This window comes from Plasmopara halstedii (assembly GCF_900000015.1).
Source record: "Plasmopara halstedii genome assembly, contig: Scaffold_526, whole genome shotgun sequence".
Classification (NCBI taxonomy): domain Eukaryota; phylum Oomycota; class Peronosporomycetes; order Peronosporales; family Peronosporaceae; genus Plasmopara; species Plasmopara halstedii.
In genome coordinates this window covers 1,327,006-1,343,327 of record NW_020187446.1, presented here as the reverse complement: position 1 = coordinate 1,343,327, position 16,322 = coordinate 1,327,006, and the positions used below count along the sequence as shown (strand labels likewise).

The following is a 16,322-nucleotide window of genomic DNA, read 5'->3' as shown; positions in this document are numbered from 1 at the left end:
CTTTTGTCTCCTAGCAGAGGTGGGTTCATGACTCGCCAAAGCTCCACCAGGAGACGTACGCGTAGCGGCCAAGTTCTTTGACCTCCAATCAATCCATGGCGCATGGTGTTCCAACCATGCCACTTCTAGGATGAGGTCATACCTTGCATCCAAGTCTCAGCGTTCCACGCTATCAAAGTCAAGGAACTTGACTCCGAGGTCCACAGGGACCTTCGGGAGCGTGACACATGTCCCCATCGCTAGGCGAACAGTGACGATGTAACCCGACCGCGCTTTTAGCGCCTCAGCATACAGCTGACTTCCTTCCATCGTGGAGCGTCGAGCCATATTGCCTGACGCCCCGGAGTCGATGAGGATCTTCCATGGCTTCACGAAGCCTTTTACGGTCACCTCCACGACCAGCTAACTCGGCTTGCATACACGTTCCGTGTTCAAGAGCACGGAGCTCTTCCGTGCTGGGCCCTGCTGACTTATGTATCCCTGAGGCTCAACAGAGCTCAGTTCTTCCCCATTAGGTCACCCCGCGCCTACTGGGTGGAGTCGTTTCCCCGCGACAAACCATACTGGTAGGAATTGGGGCGATGGTTCGAAGAACCTTGACGCGCCTTGCGCAGGGAGCAACCGTTCTGAAGGTGACGGGTTTCTCCACAGACAGAACACCGTCGTGTGATGTGTGTTGCCCGGCAGCTCGGAGCTCTGCTCCCTCGTCCTCATTACAGCTCGAATCCATGGGCACAGGCCCGCTCGACGAGCTGTTGGGGTGTGCATTCCAACCAAGTCGTGCCGACTCAAATTGAATTCGGCATTCAATGCCACATCTCTTGGACAAAAGTCCACCAATTCCTTGTTGCCCAGTCGGGCGGCAAGAAAACGCGCTTGCACGCGAAATGCCTGGTTAAACACTCGTGAGAGCTGCAATTTCAGCTCCGCCCTAGGAGGTAAACGCAGCTTCGACCGAAGTGCCGCACGTCACTGCCCATTCTCGCGCTCGATCACCGAGCTTTGAGATGGCTAGCGCCACGCGCTGTTGCTCGGTATGGAGCATGGCGGATGCGATGGCCATCTCGACCTCTCTCTCACCCAGAGCAGGAGATTCTCTCCATCTTTCCCGCTCGAAGACCTTAACGCTCACCATGAGCGGCTTAGGGCGGGGGAAGTGATCCGTTACTGGCGGTGGCGTCATCGACGCAGATGAAGCAGACATCTTCTGCTGCAGGATGCTCTTGCAGTGCGTTTTTGTAATTTGTAAACGCCTCTAGACGCGCACCGATTGCCTCGGGGCCTTGCACAGCAGGGTTTGCACGCCCTCAGGGCGCAGCAAGGACATCAGTCTTTTAAGCCCGTCCTGCAAGCCCTGGAGCAAAGAGGAAAATTGTTCCATCCTCACAGAGGATCGGTCTTAACGGCTCAATTGTAGACTGACTACAAGTGCTACCAAGTGCAGAGGGCTGTCGTATCTTTGCGCTTTGTAGAAGCGTACGTTAGGTCACCGACCTCTCGTTCTGTACTCAGAACAAGTACGAGTTTAGCGGATCGTAATTCGCTTATTCCAAGAGTACTTTTAGCCTTTTTTATCTTCGGTTACAATTTAAAGCTGTTTTTATTTATTTTTATTTTCTGCAAAGCCGCGTAATTTAAATGCATAGATTTTTTCAAATATGTGTAGTAAAATGTAAATACATGTATAACTACAGGCTATTCAGCCCCATACCGTATTCTTGTTTGGGTGTGGTCACATCATGCCCATCTTGTGTGACCTCTCCCTGTTACCAGGGTATTTGAACCCCGTTACAACATGCGCAAATCACCTTCTCTGCAATTGCACGCCTTTTCTATTCGACAGTGGAAGAGTGCATCCAAACCGGACCTTTCATTGGCGAGAGTCGAGGTGCGGACACCATCGTAGCGAGTTTGTAGTCGAGCGCGAGTAACCGGGCTTTCCTCTTGAAAGGTTCCAAGGCGCCCACATCGAGCGAATGGAGCCTTGTGGTGGTGTTCGTCAATAAAGGCACCAGCTCTGTTCTTAGTCGTGCAAGTGCCTCAACAGACTCATTTGATATTTATAACTCAGATGAGATGGCTGTTTACTACAGCGATCACCCCGGCCTCATCATCACCACCCGTGGTGTATCGAGCAAGGTCAAGGGCAAAATGTAATCATTTCACAGCTCATGTCATTGATTATATTCAAAGGCCAGAACTGGTCATGCAACTTGAACTTGTCGACGTTAAGAGCCAGTGAGCCCCTTACTCTACTGTGCACAAAATCTACCCATAGTGTGTTCATAATTTGGTCGGTCTACACAGTCGCATCCACTCGAGCATCAACTAGGACGGCATACACCGCGACTTTGGTTAATCATCAAATGCCTCTCCGACGGCACCTCAGGTTACGTTAGAACCCGGGGCGATATTTTTCTTAAAAGCAATCTGCTTTGCAAAGAGTCCTCTACCGAGAGCATCGTTCGCATCAGCTGACGGAGCGAGAAACCATGACGAACGAAAACCGACGCGCTAGACGTTGTAGACGGTTCTTTTTGCTCTTCATCATGTTAATCGTCATCCACATACTTTAGTGTTTATCGACAAATTGAACAACGTGTGCCGTCTTGAGCGGGTAGTTATCACTGCGCATATTCTTGAACAACTTCCTCGTGCTCAACGGTTGCGTCGCGGCCTTGACCACTATCACATATTTTTTTCTTTCTGTTTTTTCTTGAATGCCTCCGTAAGCGTACCTTCCATTTTTGTCCAAGCACGGCTGCTGCAACAAAGATTACTATTCAAATTTTGTAAGCGCTTTGAGCCAATGCCTAATTTTACTTTCTGTCTAACCATAAACTTATAAGTATTAGGGGAGATATTGCGGCGTACGAATCGCACGCGTCGCCTGTTAACACACCGAGCTTAAGAAAACCTCAAGTACGCCCGTACCGCTGGTTTCAGGCTTCGAGTCATTGTCATCATCACTGAGATCGCCCTCGTCGTCACAGCCAGAGCTCTCCGATTCGCTCCCGTCTTGAAGCATCTACAACTCAACAGCCGAAGAAGCTAATTTTCCTTCTTTTTAAAGGCCGAGGACTTTGGCTAGGTGCCAGCGCTGAGTATCGAGTGCGGGAGATCACGATAGAACACGACTCACAGGTTTGGTTGGTCTAAATACTTCTGAGATCCCAATGAACATTTTCACCTTGTGGTCACATTTGGTTTCGTCCGTCATGTCGATCCGCTCGAATCTAAAGTAAGACGGCTATCATTGGCTAAGGAAAGTGTTTTGGCTGCATCATGAAACAATAAATTTGGAGCCTTGGGTCCCTGTAGACCTTGTTGTCAAGTTCCTTGACTTTGATAGCGTGGAACGCTGTCTCGTCTTGAACTTGGTTGCAAGGTATGACCCTATCCTCGGTGTGGCATGGTTGGAACATGTGAGCCATAGATTGCTTGGAGGTAGCGGATAGCGATCCGCTACCCTCGTACTGGTTCGAGTTTAGAACGTAAGGTCGGTGACCTTAGCAAGCTTCTTCTAAGCGAAGAACATCGGCAGCCCCGCTGCACTTGGCAGCACTTGTAGTGAATCAACGCCTGGTGCGTTACGACTGATCCTCCGTGAAGATGGAGGAATTCTCTTGTGCCCTAAGGCATGCAGGACGGGCCTAATAAGCTGATGTCCCTGCTGACCCTAAGGGCGTACAGCTCCTTGCTTCGCAAGGACCTGAAGCGATAAGTGTGCACCTAGAGGCGTTTTCGAGCTATGGAATTGCTCTGCTAGAGAACCCACAGCTGAAGCTATCGTCGTTGACTCTGTCCATGACGGCACTGTCGACGACGGATGACTCCTCCCGATGGAGGCCGCTCATGGTGAGCGTTTAGACCTCGAGAGAAGGATGGAGAGAATATCATGCGAGAGAGGCCGAGATGGCTATGGCATTTGCTATGCTCCAGAACAAGCAAGAGCGCGAGGCACTAGCTACCTCCAAGCTCGGGACCGAGCGCGAGAATGGGCACTTCCGTGCGGTAATTCGGTTGAAGCAGCGTTCTCCTCCTGGGAGGATCTGTAGCATCAACTTTTGCATGTTTTCTCGCCGCCTAACCAGGCGTCAAGGAATTTGTGGACTTTGTCCAAGAGTTGAGAGCTCTCATTGACGATATGACAGCCGATCCTCCCCCCGAGGCGGTCGCAACGGTTTCCAAGCACCTCGTGAGGGCTGGTACTAGAAGGAGCAATGAGGGGGACAAACTCTTGGGGCAGTGGTCATCGTAGAGCAATCGTTCTGCGAGATGTTTTGGAAAGAAAAATGATCGGTATATTGTGGGAGTTGTAACGGAGTATTTGCCCTGTTCTGGTTTGCTTGTACATTACACATTGTCCGCTAGAAGTTTAATAAATTTATGAAGCATCATGATTCATACTCATCCCTGATGAAGATAATGAAACTCCTTACAGAAAAAATGTGTACATGGGCGGCTTGCCTCACCAGGGTCTTACTGCTGTGGACAGCACAGAAGAAATATGATTAGTATCGATTACAAAAGACTTAAACCCAGGATTTATCACTCTTGGCATACTAAGCACTGAGTTGCGTGAGAAGTTTGTTGTTCCGTTGCTAGGTTTGGGCGCGATAGTTTACTCGAAATCATAGCATTGAGACTCTCTATGTGCGAGGTACTCGGTAATCTCCTGTCACTCGTACCATAGATATCTGGATACCCTCCTTGTCGTTCTTCGGGGCAGCTACCTTGATCTGTCCGTTCATATATTGAATTCCCTAATTTGGTCTCTGTCACTACATCCTGCATCCAGCCATGGGTACACATCACCTTGACTCAAAAGCTCTCAACTTTTTGAGCGGTCAAACAAGATATTTCTAGTATGACCTGCTGGTAGTTGTATGGATATGTACGATTCGCACCCAAGTTCTGACACACCAGCACTATCATCTGGGACATAACATTTCGGCTTGCTGTCATGCATAAGCTGCCAATACATGCCATTAACCTCATAAAGTCAAAATGTAAGAAAATCAATCCTCCTTGCACAGTGACATTTTGTTAATATATTTTGACTAAAATGGCTGCATTATTGGCGCGGCTTATGTGCATCTTCCAAGAAGACCCGCTCATGTGCGTCCAATAACAATACAAACTTTAAACTTGTCCTTTTCTCCGACCTCTGATTGCGCCGCGTATGTCTAATACGGGATAATGCTGTACGGGATCCTTTAGTGACGAGGTAGGTCTACTTTTCGGCATAGAAGCGAGAGACTTGACGCCCGAGACCGCTTTTACTCTGGAAAATCACAAGCTTGGTGTGGCATTTGCGGCCGGAAAACCGCTTTTTCAAGCAGCTCGCCTGCAATTCCATGTGTTGAATGCGCGCTTTCAGGAAAAGGTGACAGAAATCACACAATCAAATGACAATGAGCAACGCGCTCAACTGGTGCACTGCACACGCGCAATTCTTCTCATCAGCGCCGACTTTTATACAGCTTGGAATACGCGGTGAGCTGTTTTTAATAACGAGTTTAGGAAAGTGGTGACATTCTGAATGATTATGAATTTGTGTTTTGGGCGAGAAAAGAAAGTTGTTTGTGACGCGAGGCTGGCTAAACGCACATGACGAGATACAATTTACGAACCTTGTATTCACATTGCACCCGAAGAGTATTGACACATGGGCGTACCGGTAAGTCAGCAAAGAAACAAAGTTTAATGATACATGTCATTAACATTGTCGTAGGCGGTGGCTGGCAAATCTAGTATGTCAGTCTTCATCAGAAAACGACAACTTGATATTTTACAGTCGAGAGATAGAGGTGTGTAGTCGTCTAGCAGAGCAAAAACCGCGGAATTATCATGCGTGGAGTTTTCGGCACTGGATCGTGTCTCAGCTTCCGGTGGTTCTCACACTTCAGGAGCTAAAAGATATGGAACGATGGTGTAGAACTCACATCACTGACCATTCGGGGTGGAATCATCGTCAGCATACATTGAACGAGCTAATTAAGAAATACCGAATCTCTGGACATGAAAATCTTTCAAAGGAACTCATTCTTACCGAGTACAAATTTGTGTCGGAAATCGTGACACTATATCCGTCACACGAGGCTCTGTGGTGTCATCGACGCTACGTTATGCAGAGATTGCTCGATGAGCTTCCAAGAACAGAAACTGCCATATGTCATGACTTAACAGTCCTACATAAATCGATTTCTTTGGTGTCAATGGTAATATCCCGATCAACACCGGAGTCATATGAAAACACGACATTAGATGCATCATTGGATCAACAACTTAAACATTTGAGTAGTAACTCAGATGCTTTTGTTTTATGTGCGGTCGTCAACGAGATCGGCATCGCTTGGAAGTGTGGAAACCAATTCTCACGACGATTTAGTGCGTGGTGTCTTGCGCGGCTTCGTGCATTTCTATACAGACACCAGAAAGTTGAAGAGATAGACACATCGTCGCTTGATTCACTCACATCAATTGTGCAAAAAAGTTTGGTCCAAGATGATAGTATGTTAAAAGATCTGTGGGTTGGTGCGTTTGCAGAATGCAAATAGGATATCATTGATGGTAGATCAATAAGTGTATGGAATGTTTTATATTGCACCGATTAAATTTTTCAATTCGGTCGAATGCAGTTATGTAAAGCATTCAGTCGCTGTGCGAGCCAAGTTTTTATCAACGCTTGCAATTGCGATCAAGCAATTTGATGAAGGTATTACAGCAATCATAATAAAACATGCATACATTTGTTAACTGAACAGCGACGATTTTTAGAACATGATTAACTTGTCAAGAATGAAAAGCTTCAAGTACTTTTGGCCGATGCAGAAACAAATTGTGCAATGCCATTAACGATTGTGCCTGGGGAAAAATGGTACAAAAGCCGTAGTTCCCATGCCATGCCCATACCGTATTGCTCATAAATATCTTTCAAAAGCACAAAATCCTCCAGCTCTTGGTCACATAGCAAATCTTTTCGAATCGCAACACTCTTTTTGTGCTTCACTGACTCACTCAGCCCACTAAGCGTGCAATTTACGTTTGGTAGTACGATGCACATGTTATCGTACTTGTCTAATTTGAGCAGTGAAGCCAAGTGTTTCTTCAAGTGACGAATCTTAAGTCTCGCTGACGTCGTGAAGAGCGTGCGCTCTAATTTCGGCGAATTCGACTGTGCTTCTGAATGAAGTAACACTCGAAAGTGAACACGATCAGTTATTGTGTCGATAGGTTTGGACGTAGATGGAGCAACTTTGAGCTTTTTACGAGCTGATTCCTCTTCAGAGACTGTAGCTGAAGTTGAGCTGTTATCAGACGAGCTCCGCTTGTCTCCAACAGGTAGCGATGCTATGCTTGACGGCGACGACGGACGCGATGATAAACTCGACGTAGTGTCTTCTACTTTTTTCCGACCCTGACGCCGTGTCGCGGCCTGACTGAGCACACCCATTCGTGTGCTCTCTGTGTAAGCGTTGTTGAAATGTCGAGACCGATTAATTTGCTCAATGATCTGGTCCTCATTGCGCTCAAATTCGGCCAAGTTTGGATAAATTTTGCAAATAAGCGCATCAAAATTGGTATCGGGTCGCAGTGAACGCTTTGACGGAATGTGAATGCGACATGATGGACACTCGCGCTTACTCTGGCGGATGGCAGTGGAGATACAGTCACTACAGAAGCGATGTAGACACTCCATAACTACCATCGCCATCTTAATAATTCCTAGGCAGATGGGACACGTGAGATCAGCATTGAGCTGTCGAATTGATAGCGTTCTGGTCGCATTTGGATCCGTTATGGGAGCCCGCGGCTGGCGGTATATTTCAAATAATGTACAGTCGTCCACTAATTCAATCTCCTCGTACTTTGAGCGTTTACTAATTTGACAGTTAGGCATCTTAGCCACCAAGTTGTCATAATCCTCTCGTGTGAAAGTGTAAGGATTTTGCGGTGGGCCCTGCTCCATTGTGATGGTGGTATGTTCCAAGCGGTTTTCCGCCAGAACTTTGAGAATTGGTGTTTTTCATGAGCGAACCAATCGGAGCGTGCAAGGGCAGGCTAAATTTCTAATTGATAAAAAAACAGTAGACAGATTAGGGTCCAACAATCTAATCCTACAAATCACCTCAAGCTAGCTCAACACTTAGGCAACAGCGTACGGCACGAACATATACTGAGGAAGGATCTATAATGACGGTTAAAGCTAGTTTCATTCCGTGAGATATGGCAAAAATTGCAGCCGAGTCTTGGGACAACTCTTGCAACGACGTTGGTGACTACGACGAGATTTGTTTGTGAACACAATATGGTTCACGTCTTGATGGACAGATGCGTACTCTATCGTGATCTTAGTACAAAGCACACAAATGTTAGAGCCAAGCTCATGGCAGGTGAAGGACACTCAACAAAAACCGTGATCTGTTACTGGGCACTGAATGCTCTTCAACTCGCGAGTTAGTCACCCATCCCACCAACATTGGCACAGAAAACCACTTCACACTGTCCCTCGTACACGTCTTCTGTTATAGAGCAGTAGACTACATCCTAGGGCTGTTATTAACCATTTCACCAAAGGTGCACAATGGAACCGCGATGTATGGTCGCTAAATCCTATCGCAGCTATGATACACTCTGGAGACTGCAATATACAACCGCTATTCGCTACCTCATCTTCATTTTGCGGCTCACTGTCGCTTCTGCCTAATAAGTCACGACACTTGGCAGAATATTGATATATAATTGATTTCTTGGCTCCAAACCCGTACCATAATGCTTCTGCGTCCTGTCGGAAGTGATTTGCCACGGCCCAGAAGCAAGAAACACGTGGCACCTAAGTTTTTGTACTCTCGGTAGAACGGCGTGCAAGCCACGTGATATATCATGGACAAAATCACACCTCATATCCCCGTCGTGACGAGACAATAACTCACACTATCAAAGTCTTCAAAACTGATAGGAAATTTTGAAGAGCCCCTACACATTCAGTAGTGTCCCCGTTGCAAGCCACAAAGATACTATATCCGTATCCGGCATCCTCAATGCCTTTGTGTACTGTTTAATGTTGTCAGTTGTTTGGTGCGCAGAAAGAAAATTAGTTACTCATCGGGCCCTCAAGGTACAGATGTTAAATACCACTTTGAATATGACAGCCACCGTTTCCCTGAATAAAGTATGGTGACGCAAAGGTTTCTGTGTGGGCCGCACCGAGAGACCCTTCATGAAAGTGGTAGTGGCAGCCGACTTTGAGAGAAAAAAAACTCGATTCCGTTGCTGCAATTAGAGTTTTGAATCTCTAGACATAGTTTGCTACGGCTGAACAAGAACTTTGGATACACCCGACACGCTTAGTTAGGAAGTGCGAACACCCGAAATTTGACGCTTCAAACGCTCCATGTATAAAATGCCGCTTTGACCACGATACCGCGTTAATGAAGATATCGCGAGCGGCCTCTAATTTGAACATCACTAGCGCATCGTGTCAACTCTCCGTCGAAAATCAACAAATTCATGACCATCTCATCTTTCGTCTCCCGGAGGGAATCCTAAACAACCTTTTTTCAAAGTGTTAGACGTCTCTCATCGGCCACCTCCTGTGGTTGTTATCCGCTCTCACTGACTCCCGGTTATGGTGCTCTCGGGGATCTCTCGTCATTGCACATTTACAGCTGGCACACGGCTCCAGACGAGCAATCGCATGTCATCGTTGAATGATTGTTCCCGACCGATTCGAAGTTAACATAAGAAGAGCCTTAAAAGGCGTATCTATTTGCCCTGGAGCATATGAATTCGAAATTTTGTGTTCCATCCTCGCAAATGGTCCACTTCTTTACATACCCGGTTGCTGAATTGACAACAAGTGTCGCCGCGGCCAACAGAATTGTCATGAGAAAATTTTGATTCAGATTACTCCGTGTTATCAATTGCATAAAGATTGGGCTCGTAAGCATCACCCAGGGTCGGGGCCGAATCCTCAACCGTAGATACTTGCTTAGTATATTGTTACAAAAAAATAGAGGAGGGTGTTGATTCAATATTTTATGACTTTCGTCGCAATCTAACCGTTCTAGTGAATCGGGTCCCGACTCAGCAAGCTAGGCAGGTTTTTACATGTGCAATTGTCGCATCGACCTTGAGCTGAATCTTGTAAGACTACGTTTTGTACTGACTTATCTATCAGAAGCCACTCATTGCACCGCGGCGTAACCCAGACGCATTTATGTGTATGCCTGCAGCTCCGTTAGTGATCTCTGCCCGAATTTACTCTATGATTGCATAAAGTCTCCAATTTTAAAAAGCTCCCCTTCCGACTAAGTTTGCAGTGGTGGGCACAATTTGTACTCTCCCATGGAGACTGTATCTGTGGTGTTATAGTCTTGCGACAGAGAAATGCGATTGTTCTCACCAACAGCTAATGCTGAAATCAGGGACATCTATAACCACATTTCGTTGATGCAACTGAGGGTAGGCCTGCGAATGGTTATTACCGGCAAGTCTCAAGCTCAAAAATCAAAGCCGTGTCTCATTCTTTAGTCAGAATCGCTTTACACCGTACATTCCCGCTGATCAGTGACTACAGAGGGTCTACTTACTCGAAATTTCCAGTTTAACTTGTATTCTTCTCAGTGAGAACTGAAATGCTGAGAAGAATTTGCGGTGGCGGTTATACCTCCATTTTGCTATCAAATAACCAGATAATTTTGACGGAAATGACATTAGCTTTGCCCATCAAATAAAGCTGATGGGGAAGGTTCTTGCATGGTAAACTCGACTGGGGTTTTGGGATTGACGGAGCGCAATATTTGTTTTAAAGAGAGTCATAGATCATCAGACAACGGTGATACACAGCCGAGTTAATTGAATTGAGGCATCCCATGAGACTCGACGCAAAAAAGATAAAAGCCAAGCAACATGGACGTTACTTTGTTTGCAACAATACGCCTCGCTGCCGCTGGATAACCAGAATGCAATCGCAACACGGATAAACAAATTCCGATAGAGAGTTTAAGAGTGTTGCTTAAACACATTTTTAGTCTTTGACCGTAAGGCACTTGGCGCACGAGGTACAATAATGCCACAAAATGTTCAGACACTGCACGTGTAAATACAATAACTGCTTTCAAATCAACATTGAATCATTGGATTTGCGCGAGCCCGTAATTTTTGTGTCTTTGGTATCCGCATGATGCTTCTGAATGTTTTGGCTTTAAACACTAGTGTTAAACACATAGCACATGACGTTCCATCGTTATGCGATAATGGCACAAGTTTTGCTACAAAGTAACAATCACAGTGGTACGGGACTGTCGACTTGCGACTATCAGCCCGGCTTCACTTATTAGCAATATTTATAATTTTAATTTGATGAAAATGTGCAGATGCACGAAACTATGACTGAAAGCCACAACAACAAAGCAAGAACTCGCTGCCAAAAGCAGGAGAAACACACACGATGATATAGCGTAGGGCGAAAAGTTTGAGTAAATGCGATTGGCCTACTACGTCAGATTGTTTCTAAAGTCTATAGAATCATGTTGCAACGGGCCGTCCACGGTTGTTGCGAAAATGGGATAGAGTTATACACTTAAATCTTACAAGAGGATGCGACCTGTGTTCTAGTGGGCTTACTAAACCTATCGCGCTTATAGGCTAGTCGATTGTGAAATTTGCTGTAGTACGTAAAGCGTTTCTACCATCCCCTGGAGCTAAGAAACATCGCCGCTAGAGCAGTAGAACGTTTCTGGTTTGCTTAGTCAGCCTTAAGGCATTCAGTGCGATGACGAAGCTTCTAGATTAATCCGAGACCTACCCCGTCTCAGTATAGAACGCATGCTGAGACTTCGGTACAAAGGCGACTTTCCGCCACAAAATAGAGAGATCGCAAAAGCAACCGCAGGGGGAGGGTCGACGTCTGCTTTTATCGATAAATGACTCACTTCAAGAAGAACGATTGGCAGCCTAGTAGGTGTGATTAGTTTATGATGAAACGGGAAAGATACCATTATTCTAAGAATATCATTTGACTTCAGTACGATTGCTCTGGTGCCGTTGCTACAAACCACCCGGCACAGCCTTGGACATTATCTCATGCGAAGAGGAGGCCTGGGAATCGGCAGCATCGCACTTTTCCGGACGGTATCAGACTGACTGTATTGAAACTTCAGCATTTAGTCAGTAGCTGCAACAGCGTTCATATGGAGAGGGGCGGGGCTAGAAACAGCAGGAAGGAGGCGCGATGGGTTATAGACTCGCTCTCCACGCGGCATCTTGTGCTTTGCAAAAGTAAGCATTAATTACGCCCTAGTTCATAGCCTGCTTTGCTGAAATGGACAAGTAAAGCCGAAAGGCGAGTGAGACGGCGTGTCTTTATCAGCTCGATAGTTGAGTGCAATGATAACCAGCACCATCACCAGCTTCTAATACTTAACGGTCATCCCTCGTTCTTTCTCAAGCGCAAAATCTCTTAATGCAGGCGGTAATCCTGAGAAAGGATGGGGAAAGACTTTCAAAACAACTTCTTGGGCTAGTTTCATCCTCGGTGTTGAGTAGAAGGCCCGCTCACAAAGACGTGCGATGGCGCCGCCCTGATGCGGAGAGCAATTTATGATGGTTCAAGGCAAACACGACGTGTTTTTTTATTTGCAAGCTTGCTTTCCAAATGCCAGGCCCAGCTCTTTGCGACGAGCTGAACATCGTCGTGAGTTCCACGGCGGAGCTTTGCAACACTATACAATCACGGAAAAGGTATAGAACTATTTTAAATCACGATGTCGGATTTGGAAGAGCCAGAATCGTCGCAAGCACAAAAGTGGCTTTCGCTGATTGGAGGTTGCCTCGATCGTCGCACTACAATACTAAATAATTTCCTCCTGTAGGAGATTCATGTAAACTTGCGTTTCGTCAGCCTTGTTTGCGCTGTACTTATGAATGTATCTGGGCAGTACAAGCCAAGTCAATTTGGGACAGAGGCACTGGCCAAAGTAAAACGGCCTTAATTGCTGGAGGATCTGCTTGAACACCACGATTTCCATTGTGGAACGCAAAAGAGGATTATGTAAGCGCCAACAACGCACTTATCTTTGTTTGCGTATAGAAAATTAAAACGCATCCACACGAGCATTTTTGATTTTCTGATATCCGTCTTTAAGTGCACTGTGTGACTATGGACAATTATATCGCGGATAGAGATAGATGCTTAATTACGGCGTGACCTCAGCTGCCAGGTCATCGTACAATCAAACGTCGCTAGATGTATTTGGCAGGCCTGCGGCATAATCAGCTACTTCAGTAGCACCCGATAGAAGTACACTCCACTATAAGGTTATACTGCTGTTTTCTATGAGAAGTTGATGAAGTTCACCAATCTTGGCCAACGGCACAGCATAAAGCAGCCGACTATGCTGTTCTGCAGCGCACCCTTGTTAGAACCGGCACCTGCGCCCACTAGCGGCTGCTTTGATTAATTCTACTCATGCATGATTCGCCACTTGCCGTCGGCAGTTTTGACACGGAAGTTGGCACCGACTTTACCCGTTTCTTGCTTGCACAAAAAAATCATTACTGACGTCATACATTTCTCTTGACAAATGTCACTGCTATATGACGCAATGTTTGGCTCTGGAAACCAAGTCGTTTTTTTGACGCGCCACCTTTTATGAAAGCAACTTGAGCAGATGGTTTCTTATCTCCGCATTGGAATGTTCCGTCAGATCAGAATGAAATGATTCCATGGATCCTTTAAGGTAGCTGACTCAATTCTTGCAATCAGTGCTCCTTAAATTTGTTTAAGAACAAATTCACTCATTAATAGTAATGTACTCTCCTTTTTTGGTACCAACTTTACTATTCTGTTTACTTCAACTTCTTGCAATTTCTCACAAACAACCAGCAGGACAATTACTCCAAGTAGACAGAGCATCTACCGGGGTTAACGAGGGGATACTTGCAGTCCCAATACTTACTTTGATCACTTCATTTTCTATATAATACTCTTTATCGTCACAAATATAAGAGTCCTCATCTCTCCACAACGTGAGTTCATCACATGGCAGTGCTGATTCAGCAGTACCGTTATGTCGTAGCAAGATTGTGTCGCCCAATTTAGCTACATGTTCAGGTCCTACTACTCGTAACTGCAGCTTTTCTAAAGCTCCACCAACTTTGGACCGAAAGACTGCGACATCCTTGTCGTATCTACTCACCACAGACCCTGTCACACGAGACACTAGCTTATATATATATGTGCCATCTCACTCTATGACATACAGTCATTGCTTCCCGACCCAATAAAGATACACTCCTGAACACGCGATAAAGGACCCTTTTCTCTGTGTCAGCCGTAGACCGCGGCTCATTGCCGCTTCAGCCTACCGGGTGTCCCTAAAAATGTAATTTCTATCGATTTTGTACAATTCCACGCCCGGTACTGAAATTTTCGCAATTCTTTTCTTTCCTGATAAAAGTGATTCCATGACTCTTCAAATACCACCAGGAGAGAAAAATGTGGCTCCTAATTTCTAATCTATCAATTGCTCTAAACGTTTTGTCCACATGATACCTAGACTGAAAATATAACTTAAAAAAAGATTTAGGACGAGACGGCGTCCCAGGCATTCAAAGTGCTTGAACTTCACTTTAAGGCTCACGTAAGCTTCGACATGTCCCGTCGCAAAAGCACGGTATTCGTATCCAAATTCGACATTTGCGGTGCCTTCATATAATGTTAGCTGTCTTAGGCAGTGGCGCATTTCATGTAATTGACGCTTTCGAATCAATTAAACTTTCTGCGGCTTTACCTACCTCAAAAGGCTGGTGTTTAAGCAACATCTCTTATCTGTGGGTCCCATATCTCTTTCAGAGGCTACGAAATTGTAGAGAAACAAAATACTTTTTCTGGAAGGTCGAGCTGCACCTGCTGGAACTTAACGTTCTCTAATTTGCTGGAGTGTATTGCGGGGAATTTCAAGCCTTCCTACCTCTCAGCTGATAGTGATGGGGCATACAAGGCGCAGATGTTTAATATTATCGCGAGTGTCGGTACAGAAATTGCGCTCCGGGATGCAGAATGCGCCGATGCGATCGGTTCGGTGACAATCCTTGAGAATAGCAGCTGAACTGCCTCTGGGACAGGGTCTGATGCGGCGATAATAGCTTTCGTACTCCTAATTATAGTCCGCTTGTTCTTGCATCTCATGACGAGTGGTTAGGACCTCAGATGCACTTTTTACCTCCTGGTTGGGTGTTGCAAACACCCACGACATCTTCCGCCACAACAAGGTCTTTCATGCATGTTGAAAGCTTCTCGTTCTAATGGCACCACGCGTCAGGATTCAATTTGCAAAAGTTCTGTAGCTTCCTATTGAATGCAGAACGCGCTGCTACTTTGTTTGAATCACGATCGAAACTCATCGGTTTCTTAATTTCGTTGTATGAGGGAGATAATGTCTCCGTCCTGAATCTCCATGTGCTATATGCTCAAAATCAGCCACCTGAAGGTGGATGTCATTTATACTCACCGGTCTGTAGTAAGGGCGGTCCAGGAGGTGCAATTATATGATGGTGAGCGCACTTAGTCAATCAAATCCTGTTTTTGGTCCATTGATCGCTCGTCTTCTGATACCGTCGCGATCAGCAATAGACAAAGGTTGTCTAAGTTTGCTGCTCTGGGACAGGTACTCGAACATATCATGTTCACTTCTTAGCGAGGATACAAACCTTTCCCTTTCGTGACTCGGTCGTGAAATTGACTTTCACTGCTACCAAGTGCAACGGAGTTGTTCTGTACTGTTCACAGAAGGATCTTCGACTAATAGAGTCTTAGAGACAAGCGCACATGTGCTGGGATCATTCGCTTCGCCCAGGAGAGTAACCGAGAGTCTCCGAAGCACTTGATGAATTAGTTAGCCTTGCAATCTTAAGAGTGATATATGTAGGCTTTCTTCTCGTAAGACTTGTGCTAAATAGATATGTTTCGACCAGGTTTGCTAACCTCTGAGTGGACTTTGAATGTAACTCTCCTCTGTGCAAAGTGCACGGAACCCCGTTGCAGAATTTCTGTGCGTTGTTAATTATTATGGTCGAAGCTTCATCGTTTTATGGTGTACGGTAACCCCGTTGCATCTACAATGCGTCTGACGCGCGTGCATCATTTTTCAATAATCACTAAATATCATATCACGTTGGATGACGCCTATAAGATAAAGATTTGATATGTTTTGCTGTCGACGTATGCGTATTACACTTTGTGCGGTATAAGCGACGAGATGTCAACCAGGTTCAATCGGGTGAGCCGAAGTAGCAAGTGTTTAATATGCACG

The 16,322-nt window shown here is 45.8% G+C and overlaps 4 protein-coding genes across 4 annotated transcripts; 1 reads left to right on the top strand and 3 right to left on the bottom strand.

Moving 5' to 3' along the window:
- Positions 1-2,893: 2,893 nt before the first annotated feature.
- On the bottom strand, positions 2,894-3,220 carry PHALS_11308 (uncharacterized protein; the record flags this gene model as incomplete). Its single annotated transcript, XM_024726880.1, has 2 exons — positions 2,894-3,028; positions 3,191-3,220. 2 exons carry the CDS (start codon positions 3,218-3,220, stop codon positions 2,894-2,896), a joined length of 165 nt encoding a protein of 54 aa, XP_024577513.1.
- A 1,262-nt stretch (positions 3,221-4,482) lies between these two features.
- Positions 4,483-4,815, bottom strand: PHALS_15489 (uncharacterized protein; the record flags this gene model as incomplete). Its single annotated transcript, XM_024726879.1, has 2 exons — positions 4,483-4,488; positions 4,567-4,815. The coding sequence occupies 2 exons, from the start codon at positions 4,813-4,815 to the stop codon at positions 4,483-4,485; spliced, it is 255 nt and encodes an 84-aa protein (XP_024577512.1).
- A 253-nt stretch (positions 4,816-5,068) lies between these two features.
- Positions 5,069-6,563, top strand: PHALS_11307 (Protein geranylgeranyltransferase type II, alpha subunit; the record flags this gene model as incomplete). Its single annotated transcript, XM_024726878.1, has 4 exons — positions 5,069-5,121; positions 5,224-5,499; positions 5,579-5,683; positions 5,738-6,563. The coding sequence occupies 4 exons, from the start codon at positions 5,069-5,071 to the stop codon at positions 6,561-6,563; spliced, it is 1,260 nt and encodes a 419-aa protein (XP_024577511.1).
- A 251-nt stretch (positions 6,564-6,814) lies between these two features.
- PHALS_11306 (zinc finger domain containing protein) lies at positions 6,815-7,975 on the bottom strand (the record flags this gene model as incomplete). Its single annotated transcript, XM_024726877.1, has 1 exon — positions 6,815-7,975. One exon carries the CDS (start codon positions 7,973-7,975, stop codon positions 6,815-6,817), a length of 1,161 nt encoding a protein of 386 aa, XP_024577510.1.
- Between the last annotated feature and the right edge of the window lie 8,347 nt (positions 7,976-16,322).